The sequence below is a fragment of the Zea mays genome, chromosome 6 (genome assembly GCF_902167145.1).
Source record: "Zea mays cultivar B73 chromosome 6, Zm-B73-REFERENCE-NAM-5.0, whole genome shotgun sequence".
Taxonomy (NCBI): Eukaryota; Viridiplantae; Streptophyta; class Magnoliopsida; order Poales; family Poaceae; genus Zea; species Zea mays.
The window spans coordinates 167,210,450-167,231,464 of NC_050101.1; the positions used below are offsets into that span (position 1 = coordinate 167,210,450).

At 54.1% G+C, this 21,015-nt stretch overlaps 1 protein-coding gene across 1 annotated transcript; it reads left to right on the forward strand.

Moving 5' to 3' along the window:
- Nucleotides 1–2,837: 2,837 nt before the first annotated feature.
- On the forward strand, nt 2,838–4,829 carry LOC100273433 (uncharacterized). Its single transcript, NM_001147870.2, has 2 exons — nt 2,838–4,154; nt 4,516–4,829. The coding sequence occupies exon 1, from the start codon at nt 3,048–3,050 to the stop codon at nt 4,119–4,121; it is 1,074 nt and encodes a 357-aa protein (NP_001141342.1). The 5' UTR covers nt 2,838–3,047; the 3' UTR covers nt 4,122–4,154; nt 4,516–4,829.
- Nucleotides 4,830–21,015: the final 16,186 nt, after the last annotated feature.

Consider the following 21,015-nt stretch of genomic DNA (forward strand, 5'->3'; position numbering starts at 1 on the left):
ATTATAGGAAATAGGTGTAAGCCTAATTCCCTTTCAGCATCCCTTACCCATGTTTATTTCAACCTTTGCACATATGCTAACTCCAATATGTCCCAAATTCTAGAGACTTCGAGTTAGCTTTTGTCAATGGTAACTAAGGTGGAACTTCATGACTTATCTTGGTCTGATACATATGTATGAAACTCCAAAATGTTGTACTTGTAAGGTCCCGTGGAGTCACTAGTCGCTGGACCTTCGCTATGAAGAATTCATTGTCGATGGACCATTCGACGCCTCACCATCGAACCATATCGTTATGGTTCAATGTCAATAGAGTGTTCCACGTGTGTTATTCGTTTGGATGTTGTCATTGTCACTCTGATGACTATAGCAATGTATGGTCTGACGCCCTCGATTCGATATCATGAGAACATAGAACATAGGGCCTAAGAGACTAAGACCATCTATAAAGTCGACAAAGAGCAAGTAGTGGTGTCAGACTAGTCTAACTCCCTTCACTAGACTAAAAACTCACAGTCCAACGATCTTATTCCTAGACTTACGAAATGACTAAGAATGGAACCATCTCGATGAACAGTGTGCACGTCCGTTTCGGCACGCCCATTCCCTCATCCATCAAACCAAAGCACCATAATTCTGACGCTCTCTCGAAAATGACCAGAGAACAGCTATGAGCATAGGATTGGTTCGATGACCTTAGTCCAACCATAGTGTAGAGTTTGACGGTCACTCTGATCATGTGGCTAGGGACCTAGGGTTAGCCATCAGACTAAAATAATTATAGTCCATGCTTATATTTGTTAGGGTTTGAGGCCTACTCTAGGCATCCCTTAGCCATGTTTCTTTCAACCTTTGCACATATGCTAACTCCAATATGTCCCAAATTCTAGAGACTTTGAATTAGCTTTTGCCAATGGTGACTAAGGTGGAACTTCATGGCTTATCTTGGTCTAATACATATGTATGAATTTATTTCACCTAGTGGCACATAAATAACCTTCTTGAACTTAGAGTTTGCCTTTTATAGTATGAGTATTTATACTAAATTTGATCACACATTTATTGTGCCTTATACGATAAAATAAAATGTCTTAGCTTATACATTGCCCTTGAATCCTTGCATTTTTCTTTGCTTCTTTTTTGTTGAGCACTTGTTCACCTTTGTGGTCATCACCATCCTCTTCATGTATATTAATTAGTATTTGGGTGTAGATTTGAATCTATCTCATTCACACCACTTAGAGTAAAGGTTAGTCTACTGGTTGTCTCAATTACCAAAATTATATACAGAGCTTACAATAACCTAGACAATAGAAAACATATAACATGGATTATACTCCTTCGGAATTGGAGGAGTCGCTAGGGAGGTCGAAGATCGGTAACATTGGCAATGATGGCTCTATAGAGTAGAAGCGACGACCTTCCCTTTTACTATCCACATAGATATCATATCATTTATCGGTGTTGTATGTGGGGGCGAAGAGGGTACTACAAATGTAGGTTCATACGCCGATTCTTTCACTATTTATTTAAACAATGTAAAGGGGACCATAACCAAGAGATTGTTAGTGCAGTGTTTGACTTGATTCCCTTATGATCAACACAATATATTCCATCCATAAATATGTGCTCTTTTTAATTCTTATAAGCATGGATCGTAAACTCAGATTTAAATGATACTAGGAGAGACAGAGAAAAATCAGCGTGAGAAGTAAATGGAGGTTAAAAAAATAAAACATCGTGAGAAATAAAAGATGGTGCAAAGTTCATTCAACATAAGATACAAATACAAATATAGTATAGATATAGATAGCTAATATTTTATCCGTTCTAAAATATATAATTTATTTTAGACTAATCATATATTTATTAAGCAATTTATGGATATAGTTTTCATATATATATAATCATTTAAATAAATGTGGATGAAAAAATAGGCTAGAAAAAATATATTTTTTGGACGGAAGAAGTAGTTATTTTACTTGTTAATCCAGCAGCTACAGCTGCAGTACCCGTTTATAGCGAGCAGACCCATATATGACGCATGAAACAGTAGAAAACCTGGAGCGAAAGTTGGCACTCAACCTATTTCCGTCAGATGTTTTATGCTACCTGGATTGATTACGGAAAGAAGGGCATTTTGGACAGTCGCACGTGCAGGACACCATGACTTGCTGTCAGCTCTGGAAATCCTAAGAGCTAAGATGATCCACCGATCTACATCTGCAAATATTTATTTGCCATAGAAGGTGAAATATAATGTAAAATGCAAGCATGAATTAGGTATTTAAGTCTCTTAGGCCCATGTTTTAAAATCCTAAAGAAAATGGAAACATGGCGAATTCTTTTTGGAGAAATGTGTAAATGTTATCATTGCTAATTATTATGTTTACAAAATTGGCGAGGTAGATTTTGGCAGGAATAGTTTACTCAATGACTTAGATATTATAATTTTTTTATTTTTAAAATTATAAATTATTTTAGCTTTTCTAGATATATATTTTACTATATATACGATGTATATCTGAGTATACAAATATATATTTCTGAAAGAATATTTCTTAAAAAAGAGATACAGACAGATTTTCTATTTATATGGAGCAGTGGAGCCGCTGCCTACAGTAATCACGCGGTACGATGTCAAGCGATCCACCTTTAAATATTTCCATAAAACAAAGAAAAGACAAGTCAAAGGCCCACAATAAAACCTAACGTAAATCAAGCCCTAAATCGCTCTTTTCCTTGTTTAAAAAGCGAGAAGAAACTAATATTCCCTACCGAACATGCGAACACGCAACGATTCTCCACGTGGCCACCGCGCCCAGTCCACGCTCCCCCAACCAGCCCACCTAAACCCCCGACCCATCCCGACCTCTTCCTCAAATCCTCAGATCCGCCCCCTCCTCCACCCTTGCGCCGCGCTTTCACAGCTCTCCCGCCTCCGGATCCAGATCCGCCGCCACCAACGCCTGCTCCTCCCCCTCCCGCTGCACCACCACCATCAAGAGGTCCAGCAGGGCGGCAGCGGCAGCGGCGGCGGCGGCGACATGGGGCGTGACGGCGGTGGCGGTGTCGCCGGCGGCATGTCTGACTCGGTGCTCCGGAAGGTGCTCCTCTCCTACTTCTACGTGGCGGTGTGGATCTTCCTCTCCTTCTCCGTCATCGTCTACAACAAGTACATCCTCGACCCAAAGATGTACAACTGGCCCTTCCCCATCTCCCTCACCATGGTGCACATGGGTTTCTGCTCATCCCTCGCCGTCGCGCTCGTCCGCGTCCTCCGCGTCGTCGACCTCCCCACATCGCCCTCCATGACGCCGCAGTTCTACACCTCCTCCGTCGTCCCCATCGGCGCGCTCTACGCGATGTCGCTCTGGTTCTCCAACTCCGCCTATATCTACCTGTCCGTGTCATTCATCCAGATGCTCAAGGCGCTGATGCCCGTCGCCGTCTACTCCATCGGCGTCCTCTTCAAGAAGGAGACCTTCAGGTCCTCCTCCATGCTCAACATGCTCTCCATCTCATTCGGTGTTGCCATCGCCGCCTACGGCGAGGCGCGCTTCGACGTGCGCGGCGTCGCGCTGCAGCTCGCCGCCGTCGCCTTCGAGGCCACGCGGCTCGTGCTCATCCAGATCCTGCTCACGTCCAAGGGCATCTCGCTCAACCCTATCACCTCGCTCTACTATGTCGCGCCGTGCTGCTTCTGCTTCCTCCTCGTGCCCTGGGCCTTCGTCGAGCTGCCCAGGCTGCGCGCCGTCGGTACCTTCCAACCGGATTTTTTCGTCTTTGGGACGAACTCACTCTGCGCCTTTGCGCTCAACCTTGCCGTCTTCCTGCTGGTCGGCAAGACCTCGGCGCTGACCATGAACGTCGCGGGAGTAGTCAAGGACTGGCTGTTGATTGCCTTCTCGTGGTCTGTGATCCGTGACACCGTCACACCGATCAACCTGTTCGGGTACGGGATCGCGTTTTTAGGGGTGGGCTACTACAATCATGTCAAGCTGCAGGCGCTCAAGGCTAAGGAGGCACAGAAGAAAGCCACACAGGCTGATGAGGAGGCCGGGTCGCTCTTGCAGGAGCGCGATGGACACAGTGATCGCAAGAGCGACAATCAGGCCTAGAGGGCCAGATCTGATCCTGGCTTCCCCATATTGGTTGGTTCTCGATACATTCATGATATTGCTACCATTGTCACTTACATGTGAGAGAAGTGTTTTTTGTTAGCTTGCATTGTGATATAAGAGTTCATCTTGAGAAAGACGTTATGTTTACATCTAACGTTTGTGGCAATCAAAAATCAATATTGCATTGTGGACCATTGGCTACTGAAGGCATCTGTTTTGTTTACACAAATGAAATAGAATTCTAAAAAAAATTGTTCTGTGAACAGGTTACCACTAGCCTGGAACTGCGACAAAATAAGAAATAGTCGAAACCAATAAAGCCTAGCATTTTGTTGTTCTACTCGGTCATTTTGGTGTCCTAAACTTGTAATTTTGCTGGAATATTGTACAGGGCATCTGATGCAAGGTGCAAAGACTGGTGTTAGGTCTGCGGTTGCTTTCAAGGAGGTGTGTGCCGGTTGCTTGCACATCTTTAACTCTGGGTCTGAAGAGCAAATCAGAAGTATTTATGGTTTAGGAAATATGCACCTGCTTTGCTGGAGAACTTTGTCCTGCTATTTATTTATAGACACTTCTGATCTACAGGAAGGCGGCCATTCCTCACTACCTCTCTTTGCCCATTGTCTACATTTATTTGTTCTACTAGTAGATTAGGGGACTACAGATGTACTCCTGCAGATGGTTAATTTGGTGGCTATTTTCGATATATAATGAGCTTACAGTAATCTACGAGCTGAGTCTTTCTGCCTGCGAAGTTTCTGTTTATTCGTGGACCGGTCGGCGTGTTGTGTGGATCAGCTTTGTAGTACTTTAGTTTCATACTCCGCTTTGTGGTAAAAAAAAATCAAAGAACGTTTGCTTTTGACATGCCAACAGGCCTAGGCTGCAGCTCCAGAATCATGTCATGTGCTCGGGTGGGGATCATAGCTCATTGATTTTGCTTGCTTTTTTATAGAACTAGGTTGGGATGCATAGCTCATAATTTGGCGTGCTTGTTGAGATCAAATATTATATATTATACTACCTCTGGGAGTATAGCATTTCAATTTGCATCTTGGTCCACTGCTTGATCGAACGAGGTTGGTTGTTGGTTGGTGAACATGATAACAGTGGACATATACGTCCGGGTCCGGTCCTGCATCTCCCGGCTGCTGCGTCTGCGTGGTACCCCCTTATTGCGATCGCGATGGTTTCAACAGCAGCTTCAGCTTTCAATACAAGCCGAGTTAGGTGCATAGTGTTGGGGTTTTGGAATTACAGTTGCTTGGAACCCTGTGACGGAGCAAGGTTGGCAAACAAGCGATCTCGTAGTGCCTGCTTCTTTTAAATCTGCTTGTTGGGACTGCATTAATTCTTAAGTGTTTTTGTGCCTGCCGAAAAACGAAATCTGTCGAACATTGGTGCTGCAGCATCTGCCTGAAACAAAGACTGGCCTTTCTCAGCCATGCACCTGGTGAGGTCTTCTACTTGTGCTTCAGAATTTGCCTGGACCAGATAGTTAGTTTTCGAGTTACATTCAAGTGACTGAAATTTTGTGGACTGGGGCCCTTGTTTGTTTGCGTCCAGACTCTTCAGAAAGCAGAGGATTTCTTAGGACCGATCAGATTGTTTGATCTGCTGTTGCGGAACTAGCAAGTCACAAGTCACCGAGTTTTTCGTCCTTCTCCGACCGCCATTGATGCACATGGGGGGAAGAGGAAGACCACGAGCTAGTGGGCTCTATCCAAAGCATTATCGCTTCGAACACAAGGCAGGCAACAACCAACATTCTATACCTCTGGGCTCTGGCCGTTGTCCGTAACATGTAGACGCTTTGTCTCCAGTAAGTGGCCATTTTGGAATGGCCTCAGTAAAACATAGACCGGGTTTGGTTCGCAGTAGATTTTTGGGATCTGATTTTGAAAATACATTAGATATCCAAACACATCTCATGCTATACCTTGGATTCTGTGTCTGGAGAAACAGACTCTGGATAAGACCCTGGATAAGACATGTCGGTGTTTCGGACCCGGGGACCCTCAACCAGACCGACTAGTGAATTTTGTGTCGCGTGCTCCTGTCCAGATGGGTTGATGCAAGATAGAACACACGAGGGAGAATGAGGCTTATGTTATCTTGCACCGGGGGTGCTTGCAGTAGGGGTTACAAGCTGAGCGAGAGCGAGAGAGAGGGAGAGAGAGAGGGTTCAACCTTGAGTCGTCTGAGTTAGCCTCCTCCACGTCTCTCCCACTCTGCCTGCCTCTCCCCGCCCCCCTTAGGAAGGCCCTGGACATCCCCTTTTATAGATACAAGGAGATGGTCCAGCTGTACAATGGGGGTGTAGCTATGTGCTAACGTGGCCGACGGAGAAGTGCTTGAGCCCTGTAGAAGCGCAGCTGGCGGTGCGGCATGGATCCTACTGACGTTTCCTTGCTTCCGTAGAGAGCTTGGGGACTATTGACGTCATGGATGCATACGGGGAACCATCATTACCTGTTGCCGGAGTAATTTAGATGTGACTCCGGTCTTGTTCCTTCGTAGCCTGAGGCGGCTAGCTAGAGGTAGGTAATGATGTATCCCCTGTAGCGTAGTCGGTCCGAGGCCGAGGTCGGGCGAGGCGGCGACTCCTCTCGAGGCCGAGGCTGAGGTCGGGCGCGGATGTGACTCCTCCCGAGGCCGAGGTCGGGCGAGACGGAGAACTTCCCCCGAGGCCGAGGCTGAGACCGAGGCCTCGGGTCGGGCGAGGCGGAGCTCCCTGTTGTGTCCGAGGCCGAACTCGGGAGAGGCCGTGACTTACTGTTGTTAGTCTTACCCTGGTGGTTGGCACAGTAGCCAGAGCGGGGCGAACAGTGCTGTTTTCCTGTCAGAACGGTCAGTGAAAGGGCGAAGTGACTACGGCCATTTCGACCTTGCCGACTGAGACGCGCGTGTCAGGATAAGGTGTCAGGCGATCCCCGCATTAAATGCGCATGCGATACGGTCGGTTGCTAAGGCGATCTGGCCGAGGTCGCTGCACGACAAAGTTCGCCCGAGCTTGGCTTCGGGCGAGCCGAGGGTGCACCCACTGCCTGTGGAGGCCCTCGGGCGAGGCGTGAATCTGCCCGGGACTACTGTTCCCGCCCGAGGCCGGGCGTGGGCGAGGTGAGATCGCGTCCCTTGGCAGACGAGGCCTTGACTTGAACCGTGCTTATCAGCCTTTACGGTTTGTTCTGAAGACGTTTTCCAGTCGTGTTTAGGAGTGTTGGGGGTACCCCTAATTACGGTACCCGACAGTAGCCCCCGAGCCTCGAAGGGAGTGTAGGCACTCGCTTGGAGGTTCTGTCGGATTTTTTGTAAGGGGACCAGCCTTTCTTGGTTATATTTTGTTCTGATGGGTGCGCGCGAGCGCACCCGTCGGGTGTAGCCCCTGAGGCCTCGGAGGAGTGGTTTGACTCCTCTGAGGTCTTAATTTTTCTTGTGATTCCTTGGTCGGCCTTGTTGTCCCCTCACGCGGCCCGGCCGCAGCCCGGGTGCATGGTCAGGCTCCGAGTTTTCAGGTTGGTTTGTTGATGTGGTCAACAATCAGGCCGTAGCCTGGTGCGAGAGCAGCCCCCGAGCCTCTGCACGGAGCGAGAGGACGATCGAGGACCGTCTCAGTTTTTATTATACGCCCCTTCGTCGCCTTTCCGCAAGGAGAAGGGGGAACACGCCATGCTACCCTCGGTGGGCGCTGAACATGGTGTTTCCAGTGAGTTGCTAACGGGTAATCCGAGTGGACGTCCGAGCCCTGTTCGATAAGGGTCGACTAGTGGCCCAGAGGCGCGCTCCAAAAGTACCTGCAGGTGATTTGCTGGACCCGGGCCCATTTGGTAGGGTCCGAGGGCTCGATGCCTCCCTCCGGTGGGATTCCATTACAAAATCGTTCCTGCTGGTCTCGGATATGTCCTAGGGTACCTCGGGAGCACAGCCCGAGCCTCGGCCATGTAACGGACATACCCAGGGTCATCACTGACTCTGCGTGCTCTAGGGCGGCTGTCAAACCCTTCCGAGGGCCAGCCTTCGAACCCCTGCTCAGTAAAGGGCTCGGAGCCTGAGTGCTCTGGGGCAGTTGCCGAACCCTGTGGGGCGCAACCTTCGAACCCCTGATCAGTAGGAGGGCTCGGGGCCCGTTTCCTTCGCTGAGAAGGATCCTTTTCCGGAATATCCCCCTTTCCCGATCCCTGTGGCAAGAGTGAGAGAGAGAGGAAAAGGATATGAATTTAAATAATGTGGCGCACCTTTTTTGACGCGGTCATCATGACAGTGGTGAAACGGCGCCCGCTTCGCCTGTCAGAGGTGTCGCTTGCCCTGCCAGGGAGTTAATGCGACGGGACGGACGATTCGCGGGGCATCTGTTGCGTGTGCGCGAGTCGCTCGAGGAACAGAAAAACCGTTTCACCTTCGAGTTTGAATTTTGCGACGGGTTCGGGTGAAGTTTTGGGTGGATCTCGCCTGGGCCTTTATATACCCGAAAGAGGGGCCGGCGGTGGTTCTCTACCCTGCCGTTTGCGCTTGCCTTCTGCTTTGGTTTCCGCAACCTAAGAGAAAGGCCAGAGAAGAGAAAACCGCGCACCTCATCCTCTCCGCCTCCACCGCTTCCGCTCGATGATGGTTGACAAGGCGACCGTCGTTCCGCCGCGCGACCCGTGGCCTTTCTCCACCGTTATTGTGGAGGATCTGGAGGCCCTTGTTTCCGACGGTTTGCTTCGTCCTCTCCGGCGGGCCGCAGCCTGAGTGGATGGCCCCCGGGAGCGAGGCCGACCCGACTCCGCCGTGGGGTACGTGGTCAGTTTCATCCTCTTCCATGAGCGTGGGTTCGGGGTGCCGGCGATCCGCTTCATGCGGGCGCTCCTGCACCACTACGGGGTGGAGCTGCATAACTTCAACCCCAACTCCATTGCGCAAGCGGCCATTTTTGCGGCGGTTTGCGAGGGGTTTTTGGGGATTGACCCTCACTGGGACCTGTGGACCCATCTCTTTTCCGCGGAGTTCTTCGCCGCGTCGACGGATGTGAAGAAGGTCCGCATGGCGGTGCGGGACGGTGGCTGCACCCTCCAGCTGAGGTCGGGGCGTGCGCAGCAGTACATCCCTGCCTCCCTTGTATCTTCGAACAAGGGGTGGCAGAACCGGTGGTTTTGTCTCCGGAACGACGACGGGATGCTTCCGCTATTTTCTCAACGAGTGGTGACCGCCGCCGGCAAAATAACTGGCGCTGGGGGGCCACACGCGAGAACCAGGAGAAGCTCCAGCCTATTCTGCGTGCCTTGCAGAAATTACGAGATGAGGGCCTTACCGCTGCGGGGGTTGTCGCCGCTATCCATCGCCGGAGGGTGCTCCCTTTGGTAGAGCGGCGGTTGCGGCTCTCAGAGATGGAGCCGGGGGTCGATTTGGAGGGCTCGCGGATGTCCTTGGCCTCTCTCTCTGCCGACGACCTCCTCAGGCAGGTAGCGGGTACGGTAGGGAGGTCGGATGCTGGCGTCCTTAGCCAGCCCTCGATGCGCCCCGACCATGGCTACATGTCCCTGGTAAGTGTCTAATCCTCCTCCTGTTTTGCGCTGAGTTTTTTACGTCTTTGATTCTTACTGTTGGGATTTTTGTTCGTCCCCAGGGGTTGAGGGGTTTTAAACTCTCCCGGCCACCGGTCCCGGAGGACGCGGCGGACTGAGCCGCGCGTAGGCTCGCCGCGAAGAAGGAAAAGGAGAAGAAGGACGCGGAAAAGGCCCAGGCTCACGAGAGGATGCGAGCTCGGGAAGCCTTGGAGAAGCGTCGTCGGAGGCAGGCAAGGGATGGGCTCCCGCTGGAGTCATCGCCGGACACGCCTGACGATGATGACGACGATGATGATGATGAAGACGACGACATGGCGGCTTGGCTTGGCCTCAGCTCGGATCCAAGGCTGGACTAGGGGTTGTCAAGCCAGCCTCTAGGTGGGCTGGCGCCACCAGAGCTAGGAGCCGGGACGCCGGGGTCTCGGTCCGAGGAGCGGAGGCGGGCTGAGGGGGTACTTGACCCCTTGGCTGAGATAATCGGGGTGACTCCGGGGGGTCAGGCCGATCCGCCTGTCCCCCAAGAGCAAGTGCCTGTGCTGGCTATACAGGAGGTTGGTCCCTCGGCCGTCAGGACGACGCCTGGGCAGGCCGCCCCCTCGACGCCTCGGGTGCCTGAGGTGGAAGCGGCGCCGAAGCCGGTAGCGGGGCAACCCTCGGCAGCGCCTGCGGAGATCGGGGCCCGAGGCGCCTCCCCGCGGGCACGATTAGCCTTGCCCTGGAGCAGGTAAGTATCTGAGGATACCTCTGTTTTGGCTTTTTTTGTGTGTCTTGAACTTGCTCTCTCTCTCTCTTTCTTTCAGCAAGCGAAGGGAGGGCTCGGCTGGTCTGACCCCCATGAAGGCCCTTAAGACGGGGACAGCTTCTGCAGCCGGTGCTGCGGCGCACCATGCCGGTTGGTTGGCCTCCGCACAAGGCGCCCTCCGACGGGGGGCCCAGGCGGCACGAGCTGCCATGGGGCAATCCTCCCAGGCTGACCCCCCTGTTGGAGTGGCCATCATGCCAGGGGAGGCCGCTGACACGGCCGCGGCCTCGAGCCTGGCTGACTTGTTGCCAGCGCCAGCATCGACTCCTGCTGGGGCCGTCGCTGATTCGCTCGCAGAGCCGCCCGTCGCCGCCGATGTCAGGATGGCTGAGACGCCGCTGCCCGTGGTCCTCCCCGACCTCCCCGTTTTCGACCATGGGGCGGCCGTTGCTGCCGATGTCGGTGAGCGGAGGCTTGTCACTTTGGCTGAGGAGAGGCCCGACACGTCGGCGGCGGCGGCGCCCGATGCATCGACTGCAGGGGACCCGACGCCTCGGTCGCGGGGCGTGCAGAACCGTGGCCCATCTTGGGGAGCAGCGGCCTTATCCCCATGCAGCTCAATCTCAACGAGTGGTGTGGGCAGCCGCTCCTGTTCTGGGGCCGCGACACCTCGGAGCCCCTCCTTTCCCTTAACGACGAGTTGGAGCAGCAGCTCCGGGGTAATTTTCGTGAATATACCAAGGCGGCGATGAGATCGCTCTGGATGACCATGGAAATTTTTTCTAGGGAAGTTCCTAGGGTCTTCCAGGTAAGGATTTAGGCGTATGCCTCGCGCGATTAGTGCATTCTTCGTGACATCCCGTTTTTCTCCCTCAGGAGCTCGCGGACATGAGCACCGCCAAGTCGCTGTTCATCCGTCGCGAGAGCGATGTTTGGGATTCGCTGCGGTCCTAGTGGGCTGCGCTTTCTAAGGCGAACGAGCGCCTCGCCTAACGAAGCGCCGAGGTGGCGGACCTTCGGCTGCTCTGTGATGAGCTGAAGTCGGAGGCAGCGGCGGCGCGGGCGGAGGCGGTGTCGGCACGGACAGAGGCTTCGTCGGCCCGGGAGCAGGTGGCTTCCCAGGCCGAGGAGATGCAGCAGCGGCAGATGGAGCTTGGCCAGGCCATCGGTGAGCGGGACCAATCTCGGAGCCAAGCTGCCGAGGCCGTGAGCCGGGCTGAGGCCCTTAGGGGTCAGCTGGCTGAGGCTACGGAGCGGCTAGCCGAGGCGTCTGCTCGAGCCGGGACCCTTGCGGAGGGCCTGGTCGTGGCCGTTGGGTCTGCCCAATCTGCCCAAGCCGTGGCCTCCCAGCAGCGTGCCCAGGCCGAAGGTATGTTTTGCCCGCTTTGTGACTTTGTTTGTCTCCATTCTTCACCTCGTGTCTGAAGAACGTTGTCCGGCTGTCTGCAGGGTTCGAGACGGCTCTTAACGAGTCTGTCAAGAACTGCAAGGCACTTGCCCAGGCGGCTGAGCAGAAGGAGGCCGACCGCGTGGCCATGTCCGAGGCTATCTCGGCCTTTTGCCTGGCCTTTGGCCTCGACGACGTCCCCTCGGGTAGCTCCCCCCAGAGTCACCTGCGGGCCTTAGGCGGCCATGTGCGTAGCAGACTCCGCAGGGCGCTGCATCACGGCGTTAGGCGGGCCTTCGCCGTCCTCGCCTCCCACTACGACGTGGATCTAGAGTGGGTCAGCGAGGGTACTGCTTACCCGACGAAGAGGAGGTCGCCTTAGCCGAGGTCTAGAGGCTTGACACGGCTGTCGAGGGCCCAAGCGCCGTGCTGGCTTCCTCCTTCGAGGTGGAGGTCCTTCTGCCCATGTTGCCATCTAAGGCCGGGCCAGATTCTGCCGAGGGCAGAAACGACGCCGAGGGTACTGCTCCTCCCCCTGCCAATGTCTGAGCCTGCAGAAACAGTTTGTTTTAAGTATGCGTATGTTTCTCGCGGCCGCTGAGGCCTAAACATTTTCAATGTCGGAGTTTAAAGCTGTGTTTCCTTTCCTCTCGTTTTGAGCATTAGGACTTGTTCGGTAGCTGAGTCACTTATCCGAGCGTGAGCTACCCTTCGTGGAAGGTGACGAGTGAGGTATCCATATCCCGGAGGCGTAGGAGTCCCTCGGCTCGGTCGGCCTTGCCGTTCAAGGTCTCTCTCGCTCGTTTTTAGGTTTCTGTTATCGATATAGTCGAAATGGTATGAAAGTCGTTTTCTACCCGAGCGTTAGGACTTGTTCGGTAGCAGGATCACTTATCCGAGCATGAGCTGCCTTTCACGGAAGGTGATGAGTGAGGTATCTGTATCCCAGAGGCGTAGGAGTCTCTCGGCTCGGTCAGCCTTGCCGTTCAAGGTCTCACTCGCTCGTTTTTGGGATTCCACTATCGACATAGTCGAAAGGCACGAAAGACGTTTTGGTAGAAAACTTTTCCGAGGAAAATTTTGATGCAGAGGGGGTTCCCCCCTTCTAGCCCCCGAGGGAGGGTCGGTTTTTGCTGAGGCAAGGCCGATCCTCCCTTGACAGCTAGACTTTTTATTTGTACATGTAAAGGGACCGAGGTACATAAATGACTTGAAACATTTTAAGGGTAAAAGCGACGTAGCTGTTCGATGTTCCAAGCGTTGCTGTAGACCTCGCCTTGATCGTTGGCCAGCTTGTATGTCCTGGGCTTCAAAACTTTAGCGATGATGAACGGCCCTTCCCAGGGAGGAGTAAGCTTGTGGCGCCCTCGGGTGTCTTGTCATAGCCAAAGCACCAGATCTCCCACCTGGAAACCTTAGGGCCGAATCCTTCGGACGTGGTAGCGTCGCAGGGACTGCTGATACCGCGCTGAGTGTAGCAAGGCTACGTCCCGAGCTTCTTCTAGCTGGTCCAATGAATCTTCTCGGCTGGCCTGGTTGCTTCGGTCGTCGTAAGCCTTTGTCCTCGGGGAACCGTATTCCAAGTCCTGGGTAAGATGGCCTCGGCCCCATAGACTAGGAAAAACGGCGAGAAGCCTGTGGCCCGGCTCGGCGTCATCCTCAGACTCCAAACCACCGAGGGTAGCTCTTTTATCCACCGCTTGCCAAACTTGTTGAGGTCGTTGTAGATCCTTGGTTTTAGCCCCTGCAAAATCATGCCATTGGCGCGCTCCACCTGCCCATTTGTCATTGGGTGAGCTACGGTGGCCTAGTCCACACGGATGTGGTGGTCTTCGCAGAAGTCTAGGAACTTTTTCCCAGTGAACTGCGTGCTGTTGTCAGTGATGATTGAGTTTGGGATCCCAAAGCGGTGGATGATATTCGTAAAGAACGCCACCGCCTGCTCGGACCTGATGCTGGTTAAGGGTCGGACTTCGATCCACTTGGAGAATTTGTCGATGGCGACCAACAAATGCGTGAAGCCCCAGGTGCCTTCTACAAGGGACCGACGAGGTCCAGACCCCACACAGCAAACGACCAAGTGATAGGTATTGTATGGAGGGCCTGAGCGGGCAGGTGTGTTTGCCTTGCATAGAATTGACACCCTCGGCAAGAGCGTACAATCCTAGTGGCATCGGCCACTGCGATCGGCCAGTAGAAACCTTGTCGAAAAGCGTTTCCTACGAGGGTCCGAGGCGCCGCATGGTGACCGCAAGCCCCCGAGTGTATTTCTTGTAACAGCTTCTGTCCTTAGGCGACGGATATGCATCGTTGGAGAATGCCCGAGGGGCTACGGTGATACAGCTCCTTTTCATCACCCAGTAAAACGAACGACTTGGCGCGCCGAGCCAATCGCCGAGCTTCGGCCTTGTCGAGGGGCAACTCTCCTCGGAGGAGATATTCTAGGTACGGGGTCTGCCAGTTCAGGTTTGGCGTAACCCTATCCTGCTCTCCCTCGACGCGCAGGGCCTCTCCCTCGGCGGCCGAGGGTACCTCGGGCTGGGTCGAGGTCTCCTCGGGTTCGGGCGCGTCGTTGATTTTGACGGATGGCTGATATATATTCCTAGAAAATACATTCGGGGGAACCGTCGTTTGCCCTGAGGCTATCTTAGCTAGCTCATCCGCGGTCTTGTTGTACCGTCGAGCAACATGGTTGAGTTCCAGCCCATAGAACTTATCTTCCAAGCGCCGAACTTCGTCGCAGTAGGCCTCCATTTTCCAATCGCGGCAGTGAGAGTTCTTCATGACTTGGTCAATAACGAGCTGCAAGTCGCCACGAGCGTCGAGGCGTCGAACCCCTAGCTCGACGGCGATGCACAGTCCATTAACCAAGGCCTCGTACTCGACTACGTTGTTTGACGCCGGAAAATGGAGGCGTATTACGTAACACGCATGTTCTCCGAGGGGTGAGATGAAGAGCAAGCCCGTGCCTGCTCCGGTTTTCATCAACGACCCGTCGAAGTACATGGTCCAAAGTTCGGCCTAGATTGGGGCCGTTGGCAACTGGGTGTCTGTCCATTCAGCCAGGAATTCGGCCAAGACTTGGGATTTTATGGCCTTCCGAGGTGCAAATGAAAGCGTTTCGCCCATGAGTTCCACTGCCCATTTTGCTATCCTACCCGAGGCCTCTCGGCACTAGATGATCTCTCCCAAGGGGAAAGATGACACCACAGTAACCGGATGAGACTCGAAGTAGTGTCGCAGCTTCCGTCGTGTCAGAATCACTGCGTACAGCAGCTTCTGGATTTGCGGGTAGCGGATTTTGGTCTCGGATAGCACTTCGCTGATGAAGTAGACTGGCTTCTGGACGAGCAGTGCATGCCCTTCTTTTTGTCTCTCGACTACGATCGTGGCGCTGACCACCTGAGTGGTTGCGGCTACGTAAATCAAGAGAGCTTCTCCCACAGCGGGGGCACCAAGATGGGCGCATTAGTAAGAAGCGCCTTTAAGTTTCCGAGGGCTTCCTCGACCTCGGGAGTCCAAGTGAAGCGCTCGGCCTTCCTTAAGAGGCGGTACAAGGGCAATCCTTTCTCGCCGAGGCGCGAGATGAAGTGGCTCAGAGCCGCAAGGCATCCCATGACCCTTTGTACTCCTTTCAAATCTTTGATTGGCCCCATGTTGGTGATGGCCGCGATTTTCTCCGGGTTGGCCTTGATGCCTCGTTCGGAGACGATGAACCCTAGGAGCATGCCTCGGGGGACTCCAAAGACACACTTCTCAGGATTGAGTTTTACGCTCTTCGCTTTTAGGCACCTGAATGTTACCTCAAGGTCAGAGAGGAGGTCAGAGGCTTTCCTTGTTTTGACAACGATGTCATCGACGTAAGCCTCGACCGTTCTATCGATGTGCTCTCCGAACACATGGTTCATGCACCTTTGGTATGTTGCACCTGCATTCCTCAAACCAAAGGGCATAGTAGTGTAGCAATACATGCCAAATGGTGTGATGAAAGAAGTCGCGAGCTGGTCGGATTCTTTCATCTTGATTTGGTGATAGCCTGAGTAGGCATCGAGGAAAGATAGGGTTTCGCACCCAGTGGTGGAGTCCACAATTTGATCGATGCAAGGCAGAGGGTAGGGAACCTTAGGGCATGCTTTATTTAGCCCAGTGTAGTCCACACACACCCTCCACCTCCCACCTTTTTTCTTTACGAGTACAGGGTTAGCTAACCATTCTAGATGGAATACCTCTTTGATGAACCCTGCAGCCATTAGCTTGTGGACCTCCTCGCCTATGGCCCTGCGCTTTTCTTCAGCAAAACGGCGCAGGTGCTGTTTCACGGGTCGGGCTCCAGCTCGGATGTCCAGTGAGTGCTCGGCGACATCCCTCGGTATGCCCGGCATGTCCGAGGGACTCCACACAAAACTTCGGCATTTGCGCGGAGAAAGTCGACGAGCACTGCTTCCTATTTGGGGTCGAGCTCGGAGCCGATCCTAACTTTCTTGCTGGCATCGTTGCTGGGGTCGAGAGAGACAGATTTGATTGCTTCGGCTGGCTCGAAGTTGCCGGCGTGCCGCTTCGCGTCGGGCGCCTCTTTGGAGAAGCAATCCAGGTCGGCGATGAGGGCTTCGGACTCGGCGAGGGCTTTAGCGTACTCCATGCATTCCACGTCACACTCGTAAGCGTGGCGGTACGTGGGCCCGACGGTGATGACTCCCTTGGGGCCATGCATCTTGAGCTTGAGGTAAGTGTAGTTGGGGATGGCCATGAACTTGGCGTAGCACGGTCTTCCCAGCACCGCGTGATAGGTCCCTCGGAACCTGACTACCTCAAAGGTGAGGGTTTCCTTTCGAAAGTTGGAGGGAGTTCCGAAGCAGACGGGCAAGTCAATCTGTCCGAGGGGTAGGATATGCTTTCCGGGTGCAATCCCGTGGAAGGGTGCTGCACCAGCCCGGATCTCGGACCGATCAACCCCCAAGAGCTCTAGGGTCTCGACGTAGATGATGTTGAGGCTGCTGCCTCCGTCCATGAGGACCTTGGAGAGCCTAACGTTGCCGATGATTGGGTCGACGACGAGCGGGTACCTTCCTGGGCTCGACACGTAGTCGGGGTGGTCACCTTGGTCGAAGGTGATGGGCTTATCGGACCAGTCTAGGTAGACTGGCGTTGCTACCTTCACCGAGCAGACCTACCGGCGCTCCTGCTTGCGGTGTCGAGCTGAGGCGTTCGCCACCTGTCCGCCGTAGATCATGAAGCAGTTGTGGACCTCCAGGAACTCCTCTTCTTTGTTGCCTCCCTTCTTGTTGTTGCCTGGGTCCTTGCCATCCTCCGCCGAGGGTCCAGCCTTATTGAAGTAACGCCGGAGCATGTCGCACTCTTCAAGGGTGTGCTTGACGGGACACCTGTGATAAGGGCACGACTCCTTGAGCATTTTGTCGAACACGTTGGCCCCTCCGGGGGGCTTCCGAGGATTCCTGTGCTCGGCAGCAGCGACGAGGTCCGCGTCGACGGTGTTGCGCTTCGCTTGCGCCTTCTTCCTGGTCTTCTTCTTTGTGCCACGCTGGACGGACGCCTCGGGGTCGTCTTCCTCCTGCCTTCCCTGAGGCTGCTTGTCCTTCCGGAAGATGGCTTCGACCGCCTCCTGACCAGAGGCAAACTTGGTGGCTATGCCCATCAATTCGCTCGCCTTGGTGGGTGTCTTGCGCCCCAGTTTGCTCACCAGGTCCCGGCAAGTGGTGCCAGCGAGGAATGCCCCGATGACGTCCGAGTCAGTGATGTTAGGCAACTTGGTGCACTGCTTTGAAAACCGTCGGATGTACTTTCGCAGGGATTCCCCTGGCTGTTGGCGGCAGCTTCGGAGATCCCATGAGTTCCCAGGGCGCACGTAAGTGCCTTGGAAATTTCCAGCGAAGGCCTTGACTAGGTCGTCCTAGCCGAAGATTTGTGCAGGGGGCAGATGCTCCAGCCAGGCCCGGGCAGCGTCAGAGAGGAAAAGGGGGAGGTTGCAGATGATGAGGTTGTCGTCGTCCGTCCCTCCCAACTGGCACGCCAGCCGGTAATCCGCGAGCCACAACTCTGGCCTCGTTTCCCTCGAGTACTTGGTGATGGTAGTCGGGGCCCGGAACCGGGCCGGGAACGACGCTCGTCGTATGGCTCGGCTAAAGACCCGCGAGTCTGGTGGTTCGGGTGAGGGGCTCCGATCCTCCTCACTGTCGTAGCGTCCCCCGCGCCTGGGGTGGTAGCCTCGACGCACATTTTCCTCGAGGCGGGCTCGATGGTTGCGGCGGTGCTGCTCGTTGCCGAGGCGATCTCTGGCTGTAGGTGTCTCGTCTCTTGTAGGCTCGGTGTGGACCGAGGCCTTGCGCGTGTGTCGGGAGGATGCTACGTGATGCACCGAGGGGCACCCTCGCCTTCGGGAGGCGGAGCTCTCAGCTCGTCGGGCTACGGCGTTTTCCAGGAGGTTCTTGAGTTCGCCCTGGATACGTCGCCCTTCAGTAGTGGATGGCTCCGGCATCGTTCAAAGCAATACCTCCACTGCAGCCAGGTCCTGGCCGGCCCCATTGACGGCCGGGGGCAGCATTGCCCTAGCATCGTCAACAATGCGGCGCTGGACATCCCGGGCCCGATGACGTGCTCCTCCGGCGAGCGCTCGACTTGCCCACTCTTGCTCGAGGTTTTGCCGGAGTTGCACAAGTCGCCCCGCTTCCTCATCGAGCTTGGCCTGCATCTCGCGGAGTTGCTCGAGCTGTGAGCCCTGACCCCCCGTGGGGACCTGGGCCATAGCTAGCTCCCGCGGGATCTCAACGCGAGATGCAGGCGCAAGGGCGCCATCATTTCCTGGCATGCCGAGGTGGTTTTCTCCGTCGTGATCTTCCTAATCGATGTGGAAGCACTCGCGAGTTGGGTCGCAACCCTCGTCGTCAAGGCTGTGACCATCATCAGAGCAGCCGGAGAGGCAGTGGTCACATGCGGACATGAAGTCACGCATGGCATTGGGATCATGGAGTCCGAAGAAATCCCAACTGACGTCGGGGTCGTCCTCTTCCTCGGAACCCGCGGGTCCGGAGGTTGAGACGGCCGTCAGTCGGTCCCAAGTTGACCACATATGGTACCCCGGAAGGTTAGGATATGCCCTCACGAAAGCGCTCACCGAAGCGGGGTCGCTTGGTGGATTGAAGCTGAATCTAAAGGGAACAGGGTGGAAAACAGATGGTACCTCTTGGTTGATGGACGGTGGTGAAATCGCATCGGGGACGGAATGCACCGTTATCTCAGGTACGAGGCTAACGCCCAACAAGTCCTTCGCGAGGGTGCTGGCGTCATCAGTCCGCTTGGGGTTGGCACGTTGCTGGGAAGCGACACCTGTCGTTGTCTCAGGTGCGAGGATAACGCCCAACATGTCCCCCGCAGGGGTGCCGGCGTCGTCGACTCGCTCTGGTCCGACAGCCGTTGAGGTACTGCCCTCTGCCTAGCCATGGTTGCCCCGTCTCCGTCTCCTCCGGCGAGGAGGGTGGCGGGGTTGACTCAGGTGTTCCTCTTCCGCCACGTGGAGATGTCGTCATCGTCGAGTTCGTCTCCGCCGGGCGAGCCGATGACCGTCGTTGTCGCGCTGCGGGGGGAGCCGTACCATGTCGTAGCCGCCGTCAGGGGACATGAACTCGAGACTTCCGAAGCAGAGCACCGTCCTGGGCTGAAGAGGCTGCTGAATATTGTCCATCTGGAACTCAACGGGAAAGTATTGTCAACACGCAGCGGCCCCTACCTGGCGCGCCAACTGTCGGTGTTTCGGACCCGGGGGACCCTCAACCGGACCGACTAGTGAATTTTGTGCCGCGTGCCCCTGTCCAGATGGGTTGATACAAGATGGAACACACGAGGGGGAATGAGGCTTATGTTATCTTGCACCGGGGGTGCTTGCAGTAGGGGTTACAAGCTGAGCGAGAGCAAGAGAGAGAGAGAGAGAGAGGGAGAGAGAGAGGGTTCAGCCTTGAGTCGTCTGAGTTAGCCTCCTCCACGTCTCTCCCACTCTGCCTGCCTCTCCCCGCCCCCTTTAGGAAGGCCCTGGACATCCCCTTTTATAGATACAAGGAGATGGTCCAGCTGTACAATGGGGTGTAGCTATGTGCTAACGTGGCCGACGAAGAAGTGCTTGAGCCCTGTAGAAGCGCAGCTGGCGGTGCGGCATGGATCCTGCTGACGTTTCCTTGCTTCCGTAGAGAGCTTGGGGACTATTGACGTCATGGATGCACACGGGGAACCATCATTACCTGTTGCCTGAGTAATCTAGATGTGACTCCGGTCTTGTTCCTTCGTAGCCTGAGGCGACTAGTTAGAGGTAGGGTAATGATGTATCCCCTGTAGCGTAGTCGGTCCGAGGCCGAGGTCGGGCGAGGCGGTGACTCCTCCCGAGGCCGAGGCTGAGGTCGGGCGCGGATGTGACTCCTCCCGAGGCCGAGGTCAGGCGAAGCGGAGAACTTTCCCCGAGGCCGAGGCTGAGACCGAGGCCTGGGGTCGGGCGAGGCGGAGCTCCCTGTTGTGTCCGAGGCCAAACTCGTGAGAGGCCGTGACTTACTGTTAGAGATGGCAATGGGTAAAAACCCACTGGGTATTACTAGCCCAAACCCATACCCGTGAAAAAAATACGTCCGCTAAAAAACCCATACCCATGACGGGTATAAAATTTTGCCCAAACCCATACCCATGCGGGTTTCGGGTACCCAACGAGTTTCCCATACCCACTAACATCAACATAAAAAATAATTCATCATGTAAATGACAATCAATACATTAATAAGCTAGCATAAAAGAAACAAGTGATAACTAATTTTAGCCTAAAATTTGTTACATGAAGTTTATTTCAATTAGAACATATTCAATTAATAATATTATGAGACATATTTATAAGGAATGTTGATTTTAAGGCGGATTTTAAAAACCCACGGGTTTGCGGGTATGGGTAGTGGAAGAACAAACCCATACCCACGTACCCGTTGGGTTTCCATTTAAACCCATTAATAAACCCATGGGTAGAGAAATTGACCCAAACTCATACCCTAATAGAGCAAAAACCTACCGGGTTTTGGGTAGCGGGTACCCATTGCCATCTCTACTTACTGTTGTTAGTCTTACCTTGGTGGTTGGCACAGTAGCCGGAGCGGGGCGAACAGTGTTGTTTTCCTGTCAGAACGGTCAGTGAAAGGGCGAAGTGACTGCGGTCATTTTGACCTTGCCGACTGA